This window comes from Lissotriton vulgaris, chromosome 7 (genome assembly GCF_964263255.1).
Source record: "Lissotriton vulgaris chromosome 7, aLisVul1.2, whole genome shotgun sequence".
In the NCBI taxonomy this organism is placed as follows: domain Eukaryota; kingdom Metazoa; phylum Chordata; class Amphibia; order Caudata; family Salamandridae; genus Lissotriton; species Lissotriton vulgaris.
The window spans coordinates 42,647,218-42,661,797 of NC_141695.1; the positions used below are offsets into that span (position 1 = coordinate 42,647,218).

The window sequence follows — 14,580 nt, forward strand, 5'->3', positions numbered from 1 at the left end:
TCTACTAAGATGCTATGGGGTAATGGCACTGTTACATGCGAGCAGTATAATCCTACCCACTTTCTCACATGCTAAATTAACCTGTGCTCATGAGCAGTCGGTCTTAACTCAAGAGGCAATGTGTAACATATTTATGCAACACTTCAAAAAGTAACACAGTGAAATCACCCCAAAAATACTCCGCACTGGTTAAGAAAAACAGATCACGACTTTACAAATAAAACAATACAACAATGACAAAAATCCAATGGGTAGAAGTGGAGATATGAATTTTTCAAGATTAAAAGAAAAAATAGCTCTTAGAAGCAATAAGTGCCTATGGGGGTTATCTGGCCGCATTGGACCAGGGCAAAGTCAAGAGTTCCGGCCGACCGCGATTAAGCACTCCCTGGTACAGGAGCCAAGAAAGTTCTGTTGAACAAAGTATGCTGATCCTTGTTGCAACAGCAACATGAGGGATGCAACTGACCGGTGCATCAGTGTCAATCCCGCAGTCAAGGTGATGTGTCAATTTTCTTAAGTCAGTGGTGGAGATGCGCTGGTTCTGAAGCTGATGCGCCGAGCCGGGAGGCGTTCGTTCCGTAGACGATGCACTGAGTTTCTCCAAGCAGTAGAGCTGATGGGTTGATCTTGCCACACTGCAGTTGTGGAGATGTGGTAGTTCTGATGCGTCAGTTCTTTATGTGAATCACTGGTTTCGAGTGCAATGCACTGATTCTGCTCCTGCAACAGTGACGATGCGTTGGTTGAGCTTCTTGCAGACAGGAGATGCGACGGTTCGACTGGAGCAAGCACCTGGGTCCACTTCCAGTGCACCTTGCACAAGAGCAGGGAGTGAGGCTTTGATATCCCGGAGTCTCAGAAAAAGAAGGCAAGCCAACAAGCCCTTGGAATCACTCTGGTTTCAAGCAGAGTCCGGTTCTTCCTCAGCAGCGGCAGAGGGTAGCAGGCAGCAGGGCAGCACAGCAGAAAAGCCGTTCATCAAGAGCAGCCGTCCTTGTAGCAGAACAGCAGTCCTCCTTCCTGACAGACTTTCTTTACAGGTCTAGAAGTGCCTGATTTGGTAGGGTCAGAGTCCAAGCACTTATACCAAGTTGTGACATTGAAATGGAGGTCAATTGAAAAAAAGGTCTTTGAAGTGCGAGGTGGTCTTTTCGTCCTAGCCCTGGCTCCAGACTCACTACAGGGGGGTAATCAGCCCTTTGTTTGAGGTCAGGACACTTCCTATTTTGGGGTAAGTGTCAGCTTCTCTCTGACATCCTGCCCAGGATGAGCCATCAGAATGCAGATGGGCACTCAGCCACACCTAACCTTCATTTTTGTGTGGCTTTCTAGAGGGAATGTACAAAGTCAAGCTGTCACCCACCTCAGACGTGTATTGGAGGCAGGCTGCAGGCACACAGAGCTCTAAGACCAGAGAAATACCAACTTTCTAAAAGTGGTATTTCTAAAATAGTCATTTTAAATTCAGCTTTACCAGTAAAGAGGATTTATCATGACCTTTTCAAGGATATGAACTACTCCTTCTCAATCAGGAATTACAGCTTCAAGTTGTGATAAGGAATTTTTAGTGTCTATCAACTCCACCCTGGTGAAAGCCTACCTACCCTCCCGCTCACTCAGATCCGCGACCTCCCACCTCGCATCAGTACCACGAATTAGTAGGGCCAGGTACGGAGGCCGCCTGCTCTCTTACAACCTAGCTAGGACTTGGAACTCCCTTCCCCTCCACATCAGATCAGAACCCAACCTTCTCACCTTCCGTAAACTGTTAAAAACCTGGCTTTTCAGCAGAATTTCAATCTAATTCTTCACTCAGCCTCTCTTATTCCAGCCTCTCTGGCCCAACTCATTCTTTTTCTATAGCGCTGGGACGCCCCTGGGTAGCCATCGCGCTCTACAAATCCTCCTTCCATTCCATTCCATTCCGTTAACCTATGAGAGGAGTAGACCTCACTTTAATGGAAAACAAATATAGGCTAACTAGGGCCTACCTTAGGGGCGATGATTGTGTAATAAAAGGGGATTTTTTAGGGGTGACAAGGGGTTTTAAATGCCACATCGACATGCAGTAAACCTGCACACATAGGCTCTGCAGTGGCAGGCCTGAGAAATGTTTAAAGGGTTCCTTGTGTGGGTGGCACAATCAGTGCTGCGGGCCCACTATTAGCATTTAATTTACAGGCCCTGGGCACAGGTATTGCACTCTACTAGGGACTTACAAATAAATTAAATATCCAAATTGTTGATTAATCCAATGTAACCATTGTGAGAAGTTGGCCTGATATATGATGTTTCCAATTCTGGAACCACCTTGTATCAGTCCAAACAATCCTTTATGGTGTCTGGTTGTAAGTCAACCTTATAGACAAGCTATCTTAATGGTAGCAAGCTGTTTTACCAATCACAATTCTGTAATATCAAATAAAAGGACACCACACAAGTATATATTATAAAAATATATGTGTTTATTACTAAAAATACTCCTCAGTACTCTTTATGAGCAAAGGGGCACAAGCGTTAAATCAAAAGCACAGTATAACATACAAAGTTGCACAATTATGGATGAGGGCGGGTGGCCACTCAAACCATATATTAAGAAAGTGGTATAAGAGATACCAATCGAACAGTGGTTAGGCCTAGGGCCTAGGGAATCACTGGGAGCAGTCGGGACAAGCAATGCTAAAGTCGGGAAAAGCCCGCGGGATTCGGGTGCAGCGCTTAAAGCACACGCATGCACCAATGTTAAGTCAATGGTGCGTAAAAGTTACACAAATAGAGTTTTAGGATACTTCCGCTGAACCTAGATGGACAAAACTTTAGACACAGACCCTAGAGGTGTGTACCAGTGTGGGAACACCGGCATTGCAATGTTACCTCACCCACAGGAAGCGGGTGCATAGGGTCGAAGTGGCGTCGGGTTTCGTCACGCAGGTTCTTGGTGCTTGAAGCTGAAGATGCTGCAGGCGATGTGAAGGAGAAGTGTCTGTTGTGATCCAAGGGTGGATCAGAGTAGAAAAGTACCTGAAAGCAGAGGGGACAGAGTCTGGGTCACTCAGCAGTGACCAGGGTGGAACCAGGACAGAACCAGGCAATGTCGGGCGCAATCAGGTGGTTGTTGAGGAGCTTCTCTCCGCTGCCACGTGGGCTCTGGGGCATCTGCGACGTCCAGGAGCGAGTCACGAGCTGTCCCACGCAGGCTCTCACCGTCGGCGCTATCGGCTTCAAGATCGGAGCAAACAACACTTGGCAAGAGCAATCCACGCAGGACGGGAAGATTGCTTCTCACTCGGACCAGGAGGGTCTGAGCGGGTGCTCCTTTTCAGAGGAGCTGGTGCAAGTCTGGAGCAACCAGAATCGCAAGTCGGTTTTAGGTTTTCGTCGGCACAGGGGCCACAAGCCAGCTGGCAAGTGACCGGGCGAACGCGTCGAGCCAAGGCAAGCAGAAGGGCCCCACGCAGCACTCGTCGAGTGTAGAGGGGTGAGCTTCGGTGCAAGAGTGGCTCAGGGATGGGGCTTCTTAAACCCCGGTGTACAGCTTCGAGGGTCACTCGTGGGCTGCACGGTTAGTGTCTCGTGGCCTTTTCAAGATGGCGTGCCCCACGCTTCCGGTCGCCTCCACGGGTCTCAGCTCTGCAGGGACTGTGGATCGGGCTGTAAGAAGGCAGGCAAGCTTGATCTCGTTGATCTCTGTCGCTCGAGTTCCGGCGGGAACTGCAACAAAGCAGACCTTGAGGTGCTGGATGGTGCCTGTTTGCACAGGGTGGTCACTCCTTGACCACAAGGGAGATTCTTCAGTCTTCTACGTCAAGTAGGATGTCGAAGGGTCCAGAGTTTCGTTTCTTATGTTTCATCAGGATAATCTGAGTGCGTTGGCTCTGCTCCCATTCTTATACCAATCTAGGGGGCTGGATTACCTGCTAGGTCCCCTCCTATGGGTGGGCCCCAGGAAGGGGGTGGATACACCCCTTTCCTTTGATCCAGGCCGCGCTGGGACAGGGGCTGGTGTGCCCCAGAACTGGTTTGGCCGGATTATGCAAGGGGAAGGCTTGTGCTCCCCAGGCAGTGTCTGGTTTCTTTCAAACCTCCCTGCTACAATCCACTATCTCCTGTCTGTGGTGGTGTAACACCTCCCTGTGACAGGAAAGCCTTTGTCCAGGCCTCCTCTGCTGAGTTTCGGTCGGCAGCAGGAGGTCAGACTTGTGTCTGTGGCAGAAGCATCCATTTTGTGGATCTGAGGCTCTTTTAAAAATCAACCGCGTTTCAGTAAAGTAACATGTCTTCTCCCTCTAGAGGGGTGGAATGCTATCCCCGTTGACAGAACTGTTGAGGGGATAGTATTCCAAATCGTATGACACCTTACGCGACATGTATGATAAAGCCAAACCAAAGTTGCTATATAACCGCAAGGATTATAATGCACTTAATAGTATATGGTTTGGCATTATCCCGGAACAGCTTAGGGAGTTGTTCCCGACAGCTGCAGACAGGCTCAGCTCATGCCAGAGCTCCATCTCACATTAAACCACGCACTCTGCCTCCAGGATTGATGAGGCCTTCCATAGGAGTGGCTCACAGGTTTATATGTGTCCAGATATAGGTTTAGATATAGGTATACTATATCTAAGCAAGGGGTGATTACACCAACTTGCCCCAGCTGAGTGATCAGCCAGTTGTGTCTATTTAAGAACCAGCCAGGGGTGGCAAAAGCTATGCTTCATCCCCTGGTAGGCCTTGGTGGCACCTATGCCCTGAGCACCTATAGTGCATGGTACAGGGGCTGACAAAGAGTCCATTTTCCAATTGGGTTATGTACCTATAGTACATGTATGTGAATTTAGAGAGAGAACAGCAGGCTGGGGGTCTGATTAGCCGGCCCACAGCCTCAGTAAGTCGAAAACCAGTGAAGCAAAAAGCAAAAATTGGGGTGACCATAGGATAGCAGACCCTACTCTCCTACAACCATGATAAGGGGAGAAGCACATGCATGTTAGCACTGGTCAGCAGCGGTAAAGTGCTCAGAGACCTAAGGCCAACAAAAAGAATCAGCAAATGGAGGAAGTAAGGTGGCAAAAAGACCACCCTAGAACTAACAGGTGTGACACTCATCACTAGTATTTTCATAAATCACATTTGTTACTTTTGTTTACTACACACCCTGCATATCACATTTCTTGCTGGACATATTTTCCCACTTTTCTGTGAATGGTATTTCCACATCTGAAACAAATATTCCGAAAAAAAATGGTTTAGATTTAATTGCCTCATCATTTGACTCTTGCTGTTTGTCATGAGACTCTTTAACGTTTCTCGATTGACAACAGCATTTGACGTATATCTTTTTCATTACAATGACTAATTAACTTGTCCCACACTAATTGTTCAGCAAGGTTACCAAGATGACAGTTAGTAATTAATTGTCTACAAGAGGAAATATATGAATCCCCTGTTTCACCAGACTGCTGAGTCCTCTTAAGAAATTTGTTTCTCATAATATCCATTCTTGGTTGAACATCAAATCTATTTTCTGTTTTTTTTGACAGTCATTTAGTATGCATTTAATTATTCTTCACCTCCTAACAGTAAATCTGAAAGGTGCTTCAAAAGGTCTCTACCTTCAAAACCTACCGACTTAAATAGACAATATTTTGTCCTTTCACGTGTAAACCTTAGGCACCTATTGCTCCTGAATATGTTTTAAATGCTTCAAACCATTTTTCCAGGAGGATAACCCGATATCGGAAGGAAATGATGTTATGGACTTACCAATTTCAGTGTTCGTAAAGTTTCCAAACTATATCAAAATACACAATAACTTGTCTTTACTATAGTAAACTTGTTAGTTCACAAAACTTCAAACATTGGTGTGTGCATCACCGTGATACACCACGGATAAGATCATCTTATCTAAACTTTACTGGGACTCAAAGTGCACGATACACTGTGATGTTTCCTGCACTCAAAAACAGAAATAATCTCCAACCATCAGATTAATATGTCACTACCTTAATATCCATCAAGCAATAATATTTAATCGGGGTACATATCACACTGATATCCAGCATTTGAAAAGTGTAGCGGGCACAATTCAATTACACATAATAGCAATCATCTGCCTCTTCCCAATCTAAAATGGTCACTCAGCATGGCACCATATCGCATATAAATTCTTGCATACCAATAGACTCCAAAATGGCTGCTTCTAAATTTTCTTAAAATAAATTTTAATTGTTTTTTGTCACAAAGAAAGTCCAATTACAGTATATACATCAAATCATTTTATAGTGTTCCCCCCCTCCCCCCTCCCCGGCACCATCACCATACTGTAGACATTTATGCACTCTACCTACTTCAATTCAAAACCGAGAGAACAGTAAAAAAGAACAAAGGAAATTTTTCCGAGAGAAGAGAGAAAAAAAAGCACAAAAAAAAAAGAATCCTCAAGAGGAGAAAAAGCTACCTGTGCAATCAACAGTACTAACTGTAAGCATTAAGAGGGGGCATGAGATGCCATAAAAGAAAGCATACATAAGAATCAAACACAAAACTAATCTTTCAACGTAAGGTAATAGGACATGCCCATACCGAAGAACAAAACTACTTTAGGCCTGCAATCTTCAATTTTGTACCCCCTCTATCCAATTTCCTAGCTTTTCCCATACCACCAGACCATTCTTCCTGGCACGTTTACCTTTTTTTGCATAGATTTCTTCGATGAGTGGTTTTAATTTTGGGCAAGTGGCAAACATATGTACCTTATCCGCCGAATATTCTAGGGCATAAAATCCCACTCCCGGTTCCCCATTTTGCTATTCTGCTAGGAGTAATATAAAGTAAAAAACCTGTCTTATAAAACTGTGCCTGCAGTTTAGTGAATAGTAGGAATTTATGAGCTAGATTTAATGCAGAGCAAAAGACATTCTGTTTAATGTTCAATTTTGTTTGCCACTTCAGATCTACCTTTTCCAGATCATCAGGCATTTTATCGTTCAAACTGGAGTAAATTAATCTGATCCGAGGCGGGTTAGTTGCCCGTAATCTATCTATACTTTCAATTTTCTTGCATCCAGCCAGGCCACCGGTCTTATAAGCTAAGAAATTCTTAGTCGCATTGTACTGATATAACTGATTTTCCTCAATGGGAACTGAGTTTTAAGATCCAGAAAGGACCGGATCCCATCTTGATTAATCAGGTCTCCCAATTTAGTTACCCCTGCATTGTACCATTTCTGTAGGTATGACTCATTAAATATTGAAGGCAGCATTGAGTTATCTCTAGTAGGAGTGTAATAGTTCAGTCTACCTAACCCAAAAAGTTTACGTACTTTAGTGAAAACCCGATATATATTTAGCAAGGACTTGAACCGCACATGCTTAAAGTACCCAAACTCAAGCTGTCTCCAAAGGCATCCCCTAGTTCTTTCCCCTAATAGAGCCATATAAGGAGAAGGTAGTCCAGAGTGTGTCTGAATATTGCAGTTGTGTATTAACGAGGGGCTATATTGTAGAACTGTTGCCCAGTAATACAGTTTAAGATTTGGTAGCGCCCAGCCTCCTCCTAAATTTTCTTTATGCCAAAAGGCCCACCCAGTTTACACAAAACAAAGCTCTTGCTTTCCAGCTCTCCTCGATGTGGGCAGCTACCAAGTCCAGCCCCCCACACTGCAACAGGCTAACTAGACTTACACGCAGGAAGTGAAAAGTCTTGGAAACACCTCCACCTTGATCATCAGTGAGTACTCACGGAAAGTCCAACGTACTTGCATCACACTGGGAATAGTACAAATGACACACAGGTCTGTTGTGAGTAGCTTGTAAGTTAAATGCTCACTACCAACAAAGTTGTAGTAATTTCAGCACACGGATATGTATGTCATTGAAATATATTTATTGAATGGACATGAGGAATGAGCTGCTACACCACCACACAAGTCAGCATCCTCACACCAACTGCCTTCAACCTTACTGGAAAATATTTAATGTTCTATACCCAACAATCTATAAACAAATATAATACTTAAATATGAACATTATATGTTTACAGGGGATATCACAAAATTTGTTATAAGTAAATAAATATGCTTATCAGGTGTAAGCCAGTTTTACCATGCTTTAGGGAGAGAGGTCAATCACGTTATCACTGGTTACCAGTAGTCAAGTGCACAGGGTCCTAAAAGTTCAGAAAACAGGAGAGAGAGGGCATAAGATTTGCGGATAACTCTGCAGCGAGGGCCAAGGCCAACAGGTGGTACGTAGCATTTTTAGTTCGACGAACACAAATATAGCTATAGGATCTATCAGTTTCCTAAGCACCCTATGCAGGGGGGTATTTCTGAGAAGGGTTGCTAGCCCACAGTTTTTCGAGTCACATGTAGAAATAGCTGTTGGGTTTTGATTCTCGACTGTACAACTACCAATGAGCATCTTTCCCACTCAGTTGATTTGTTTTAGGTGCATCTCATAAAGAAGGGGTATGTTGACATTTTTCGTGTTCAGGTAATGCAATATTTTCTATGTTTCATGAAGTGGGACTGCCCATTACAATCAGCGATAAGATTACCATCAACCTAGTATCATAGGTGGAAGGAATTGTTCATGGTGTAGAGTGTGGTAAAAGAATTCTTTATTTCTGCTGTCTTTCCCTAAGGAAGGAGGATGTGTAGTAAACTACTTCTCTACTGTTCTCCACTGTATAGAATGCACCATGACATCATAGAATGCCTAGGTGTCTCTATGGCTCACAGTGTCAGTTGGGCAACTCAGGCTGAGCTGCTTGGAGCCTGCTCCTGGTGGGGTTTTACCTATTCTTCCTATCTTCTCCTACACATTTATAAAGTGCTGAGTGTGTCATTTGTAGATGTAGCGTGCCAGAAAAGCAAGATACTGCTGCTCAGTGCTAATGAAGCAGTTAAAAAAATAAAAAAATATTCAGACTTTGAAGAAATCGCCGTTAGATACGAGGCTCTGCAGGAAACTAATTGCAGCTTTCAGGTAATTAAGTGGTTTATTGAGGATGCAGACGAAAACTTGCTGTCAGACTGCAAAGCTTCCTGAAGTCCGTTTAACGTTGTCAATGACTCTGCACCACACCAAATACCGATATGAAAGACGTTTGTTGTGAGGGAAAGTAACACTAAGTCCTTCTTTTCCCTAAAATACACCACCGCTGTTGAAGTGCACAATTAGACCTTAGTAAAGATGCTGATAGAATACACTGCCATACGCTACCATCCCAACACCAGGCAGATCAGCAATTTACTGAGGATGCAGACAGGTCAGGACACTTACAAGCATACATAGGCTAAAAAGAAGCAAGGGAACACACCTGTTGCGCCTATGAGAGGCTTGCTGCTGGAGGAATTATTTACTTCTTCCAGGTGACCACAGACTCCTCAGTAATGGAAGGCAAACGCCCAGGGTTCAGGCTGTCCAGATGGTGCAGGACACTGGTGGGGCTAGTTGGGGCGTTACCTTTAGTTTCAATTGAAGTTTTAAAAGTCCTTAATGTCTTAAGTTGCTTGACCTTTAATTACTTTGTTCCTTAGTTGTCTTTCTCCTTAATCCACGCGTAGGTTCAAAATCGTCGCCAAGTTGTGGTAAAAGAAGATGTATAGTCCAACTGTGTAAGTAGATAATCCTTTATTGTAGATTCCTTCTAAGATAGGTAAGTAGGAGAAGATAGGAAGAATAGGTAAAACCCCACCAGGAGCAGGCTCCAAGCAGCTCAGCCTGAGTTGCCCAACTGACACTGTGAGCCATAGAGACACCTAGGCATTCTATGATGTCATGGTGCATTCTATACAGTGGAGAACGGTAGAGAAGTAGTTTACTACATAGAGCACGCTAGGTTATTTCGAATCTTGTTATAGTTTGCCAAGGATATTATGCGATCAGAACTCAGATACTTTGGAGTTTGAAAACTTATGAGACAACTGTTAGGAAAAATGTAGATATCACAGAGGTATCTTGAACATGCTACAGCTAGGTTCAGTGTTCTGATTAGAATGGCTAAGTGGCACAGAATGTCAGGTGAAAGAGGGTTGAATGTTTTGGGTTAACAACTGCAAAGTTAGGAAGGTGTGAAAAAATAACTCTCCAACAAAGAGATAAAGGGGGAAAAGTCCTTTGTGGTTAGGGATCCATCTCTAGAAACTTGGACTTGGAAGTTAAAATCCTCAGTCATATAAGCTGGGCATTTCCAGACTGGTAATGCCTTTAAATGAGCAAGACTTTTCTGTGAAGGTGACAGGCTGTCAGGTTTCTATTAGGACATGTTTCAGCCAGTAATGGTAACAGATGCCCTAACCTGTCGACTTCTGATCCAGCAGGAGTGGTGCACAGCATTGTTGCCGCCTGAGTTTGTGAGTTCTTGGAATTTTCAATGTTGTTTCCACACAAGATCGCTACGCTATGCTCTGGCTTTTTCTCTCAATCTTAAAAAGTAGAGCGGCCTAGGGCCAAAGTCACAACTGAATATTTTGGTTCCTTCTGCCAATCTGAGTTTTAAGTTCTGCATTTGTACAGTGTAGTTGGCAAGCTCTTGCTTGTTTTATTCTTGAACTATCTCTCTTTCGTGTCTCAAGATAAAGGTTCTTACTTGTCTTTTTCTACTTATCTTTCAGGTTGCGACCAATCCAGAGACTTTGAACATGAAAGCAGGAGTCAATCAGAAAGTCTCCAACAGAAGCAGGATGTCTTGAAATCAGGTAGATGCATAGCGACATTGGGCAAGTAACAATTTTGCTCACGAAGAAAGATTGCCAAACAAAGAGTGTTTGAATGGGCGTAGCTTTTAAACATCTTGCTCTCACGTGGCTTTTATACATCTTGCTCTCACGATGGCAGCTGAGACTTTCCTGAATGATCCAAAATGTGCTGGAATGTTCCCGCTTGTTCCACGTTGCCTGGAAACTTCATCGTTTTCCATAGATTCCTTCCAGCAATCATAATGGAGTAGAATGTGGCTCTAGTAGTGCCATTTGTTACAAGTTAGAGATACCAAAGGGGATGATGGACGGAGCGTTTGAGCAAATCAAGCACTCACCCCCAGTCAACTGATCTGGGTTTAATCCATCATCATTCTTTAGCTCACTCCACCACCCCAGTTCAGACATGGCCACATGCAAATCAGTCTGACCCTGTGCCTCATGGGAACAGTCCAGCCCAACTGCCAAGCCATGTCTTCCCTGGACCGGAAACATGCATCCTGGGACCGATTTCTGGCTAATCAGCTGTCATCAGCCAGGCTAGCTTGAGTCCAGTGGCAAAGTGAGCAAGGGACCCATGTCTGGCATACCTGCCAATTTAGGGCAAACAAAGCGATACCAAATGGGATGATGGACGAGGTAGAGAGGTAGAGAGACCGGTTAAGTGGGAGAGAAGAGAAGAAGCAGTTAGGGGAAAGAACAGGGGAAACGGAAAGAAGGGGTAAGGAAAGAGTGGGAGAAGGAAGGCAGGTTAAGATGAGTATGGGCGTGTGACAGGAGGCAATAAACCAAGTGGGAGGGGTGTGGGGAGTGCAGCCCAGAGCACACACAGCGTTTCCCTTGCTCAAGCGAGCAAAGTCACCATCTGTTTGAAAGTTAATTACAAACAGACGGTTTCAAAGCTCACTCCCTCAAGGGAAAAGCCAAACGTGCAAGCGTTGTCATTGAAAGCAATGCAATGCATGCACGTTTTTGTCCTCAAAACGGAATCGATTACAAGAGTTCTCCTCCAAATCAGCGCATGCGCGCTGCATAGGCGAGACCTAACAAAGGGAAGGGCAGGATTTGTATTTACAAACATTCCCGCTGAGACCCATCTAAAGACACACACTGCGTGTTTATGGCTCTGATGGTCGGGAACTCACCAAAGTCAGTATGATGGCGGGAGCAGTAATTAATACACCTGCTTGTCGGAAATGCTCACTCATCTCTAAAAGCACACTCGGGCCCTTGATTGTGGTGATGTGAATCACAGGCTGGTTCTGTTAAGAAAGAACCGGGAGGGTAATTAGGATTAGACACGCTTGTTTGATCATGTCGAACTAGAACATTCGCATCATTACGTGATTAAGGATCTGATGGTCAAAAACTCACCAAAGTCAGTATGATGGCCGTAGCGGTAATTAATAGACCCGCTATTCGGAAATGCTCGTGCTCAGGCACTTACTTGAGGTGATGTAAATTGAAGGGCGATTCTGTAGAGAAAGAACCAGTAGAGGGATTAAGATTAGAGCCCCTTGTTCAGGCTTATCAAACAATGAACTCTCGCACCATTTGAAAAGAAAGGCCCCTTCAAAATCACTTACCTTGATTTGTTACTTTAAGCACCTTGGATAGTATGTGGCGTTCTCAGGCATTAGTCCTGGCAGAACGCTGCAGTTTGTCAGGGAGTCTCCATGGCAGACCAGAGATATGGCTGTTAAAACATGAATAACGTACGCGTGCACTTAGCGTTTGGTTTAGCAGCAGCTAGATGCTAGCCAGCCCGGTTGCTAAGCAACCCACTATTTGGCCGTAGAGAATGTGTGAAAAACCAAGTCACGTAGATACCACGAATGGTTCAACAAATAGCACACAAGAGTCAGTTACAATTCAATCGATTGCGGGGGTTCAAATGCACAGTTACCTATCTACAATAGAAACTTGGAGATAATACATTTGTGTACAATTAAAAAGCATCACATGCTGGTTACTGACCGAATAAATGCACATTTGTTGAGAATTAAAAGTGCTCATGCAGTCTATGTGAAATCAAACGTTACAGACTACACATGCCCGTCTTGAAGCCAATTGGTACAATATAATTGATCCCAGACAAGTTGCGTTTATTATTGTACTAACGATACTCTCATATCTATCAAAAGTGCAAATACAAAAGACTGTTAAACATTATATACTGACAGTGCACCATTGTTGTTGTACTATGCACTCATGCAACATGTCGGTCAATAATGCGGATTTACAGGCGAGGCGCTCATGCAACATGTAATTATGCAGATGTTAAGACTCGCACCGTTGTAATTGTGCCAGTCGTTCATGCAACATTACACACATATGATGTTTCATACATAGACTATCTGAAATTATACATGCATGATTAAGCCACATTAAACATATATAATGTATGATACAAAAGCCCTTAAATGGTACGTGTAAGCTTAGGCCACTTAGGTGTTATAGTTGTCCATTTGTCTTGAGGTCTTCTCTAGCTCGTTCAGTCCCTCCATTACCGTATTAAGGGAATGGATCCACCTACATTCCTTGAAGTTGAGGGCCACTGATACGGACCCTCCTCTCGACTGGAGACCGATTTTCTCAATTACCCACCAACGTATGCTCTCTGGGGGATGGTTATGTGTCTCACTGGTGGTTAGTGTGGCTCACTGGTTAGAGACGGCAGACCCGAGAGCAGAGGACGGCCCGGGACCAGGGTTCGATTCCCGGCGCAGCAGGTTTCTGGACCAGGGTCAGCGGACTCGATAATTCTCTCGCCTCGGTGCCCACTCTGATCAGCGATCACACTCGGCAACTCTGGGCATTAGCTTGCCTCATCCTCACTAACGGCCCCACCAGACCGCCGGGGATGCCTGGTCTCACCCTGGAGATACCCATTAAGGGACCATCTCTCAGGGAAGCCAGGAAGGGTTTCGCAGCGGTCGAAGCGCCTTGGGACCCTCTGGGTAAGTAGTGCGCTATATAAATGCCTATACATTTACATTTACATTTACAAAGTAATCTACTAAGGGAGATCACTGTACCTTGCACCTTACCCTACTCATGTGTTGTAATATTCTTGCCTTTACTTTCTGGGTGGTCTGTCCCACACAGAGTAGACCACAGGGGCAACGAATGGTGTATATCACGTTGGTGCTATAGCAATTGGAAACATTTGGCAGCTTGTGTGTTCTGTTGTTGTGTGTGAAAGTGGCTCCTTCAATGGTCCTGGGGCATGCTTTACATTGGCCACATTGGCCGGGCACAATTCAATTGTGCATAATAGCAATCATCTGCCTCTTCCAGAACTAAAATGGTTTCCATGTAAGAGTGAGTCTTCCCAATGTAAAATGGCCACTCAGCATGCCACCATATCGCATATAAATTCTTGCATTCCAATAGACTCCAAAATGGCTGCTTCTTAATTTTCTTTATGCCAAAAGGCCCACCCAGTTTACACAAAACAAAGCTCTTGCTTTCCAGCTCTCCTCGATGTGTGCAGCTAGTAAGTCCAGCCCCTCACACTGCAACAGGCTAACTAGACTTGAACGCAGGAAGTGAAAAGTCTTGGAAGCACCTCCACCTTAACCATCAGTGAGTACTCATGGAAAGTCCAACGTACTTGCATCACACTGGGAATATTACAAATGACACACAGGTCTGTTGTGAGTAGCTTGTAAGGTAAATGCTCACTACCATCAAAGTTGTAGTAATTTCAGCACACGGATATGTATGTCATTGAAATATATTTATTAAATGGACATGAGGAATGAGCTGCTACACCACCACACCAGTCAGCATCCTCACACCAACTGCCTTCAACCTTTTTTTTTTTTTTTTTACTTTATTCACAGCTGGTTGGCAGCAATCATAATATTAC

At 44.3% G+C, this 14,580-nt stretch overlaps 1 protein-coding gene across 5 annotated transcripts in view; it reads left to right on the forward strand.

Annotated features, from left to right (window-relative positions):
* The window catches only part of LOC147700662 (uncharacterized), a 334,569-nt gene that overhangs the window by 54,197 nt on the left and 265,792 nt on the right, over positions 1 to 14,580 (forward strand). For all 5 annotated transcript variants that reach the window (XM_086929722.1, XM_086929724.1, XM_086929725.1 and 2 more), the window contains exon 2: positions 10,623 to 10,706. In XM_086929722.1, the coding sequence (XP_086785848.1) occupies positions 10,623 to 10,706 (84 nt within the window). The remainder of the gene's footprint in view (positions 1 to 10,622; positions 10,707 to 14,580) is intronic.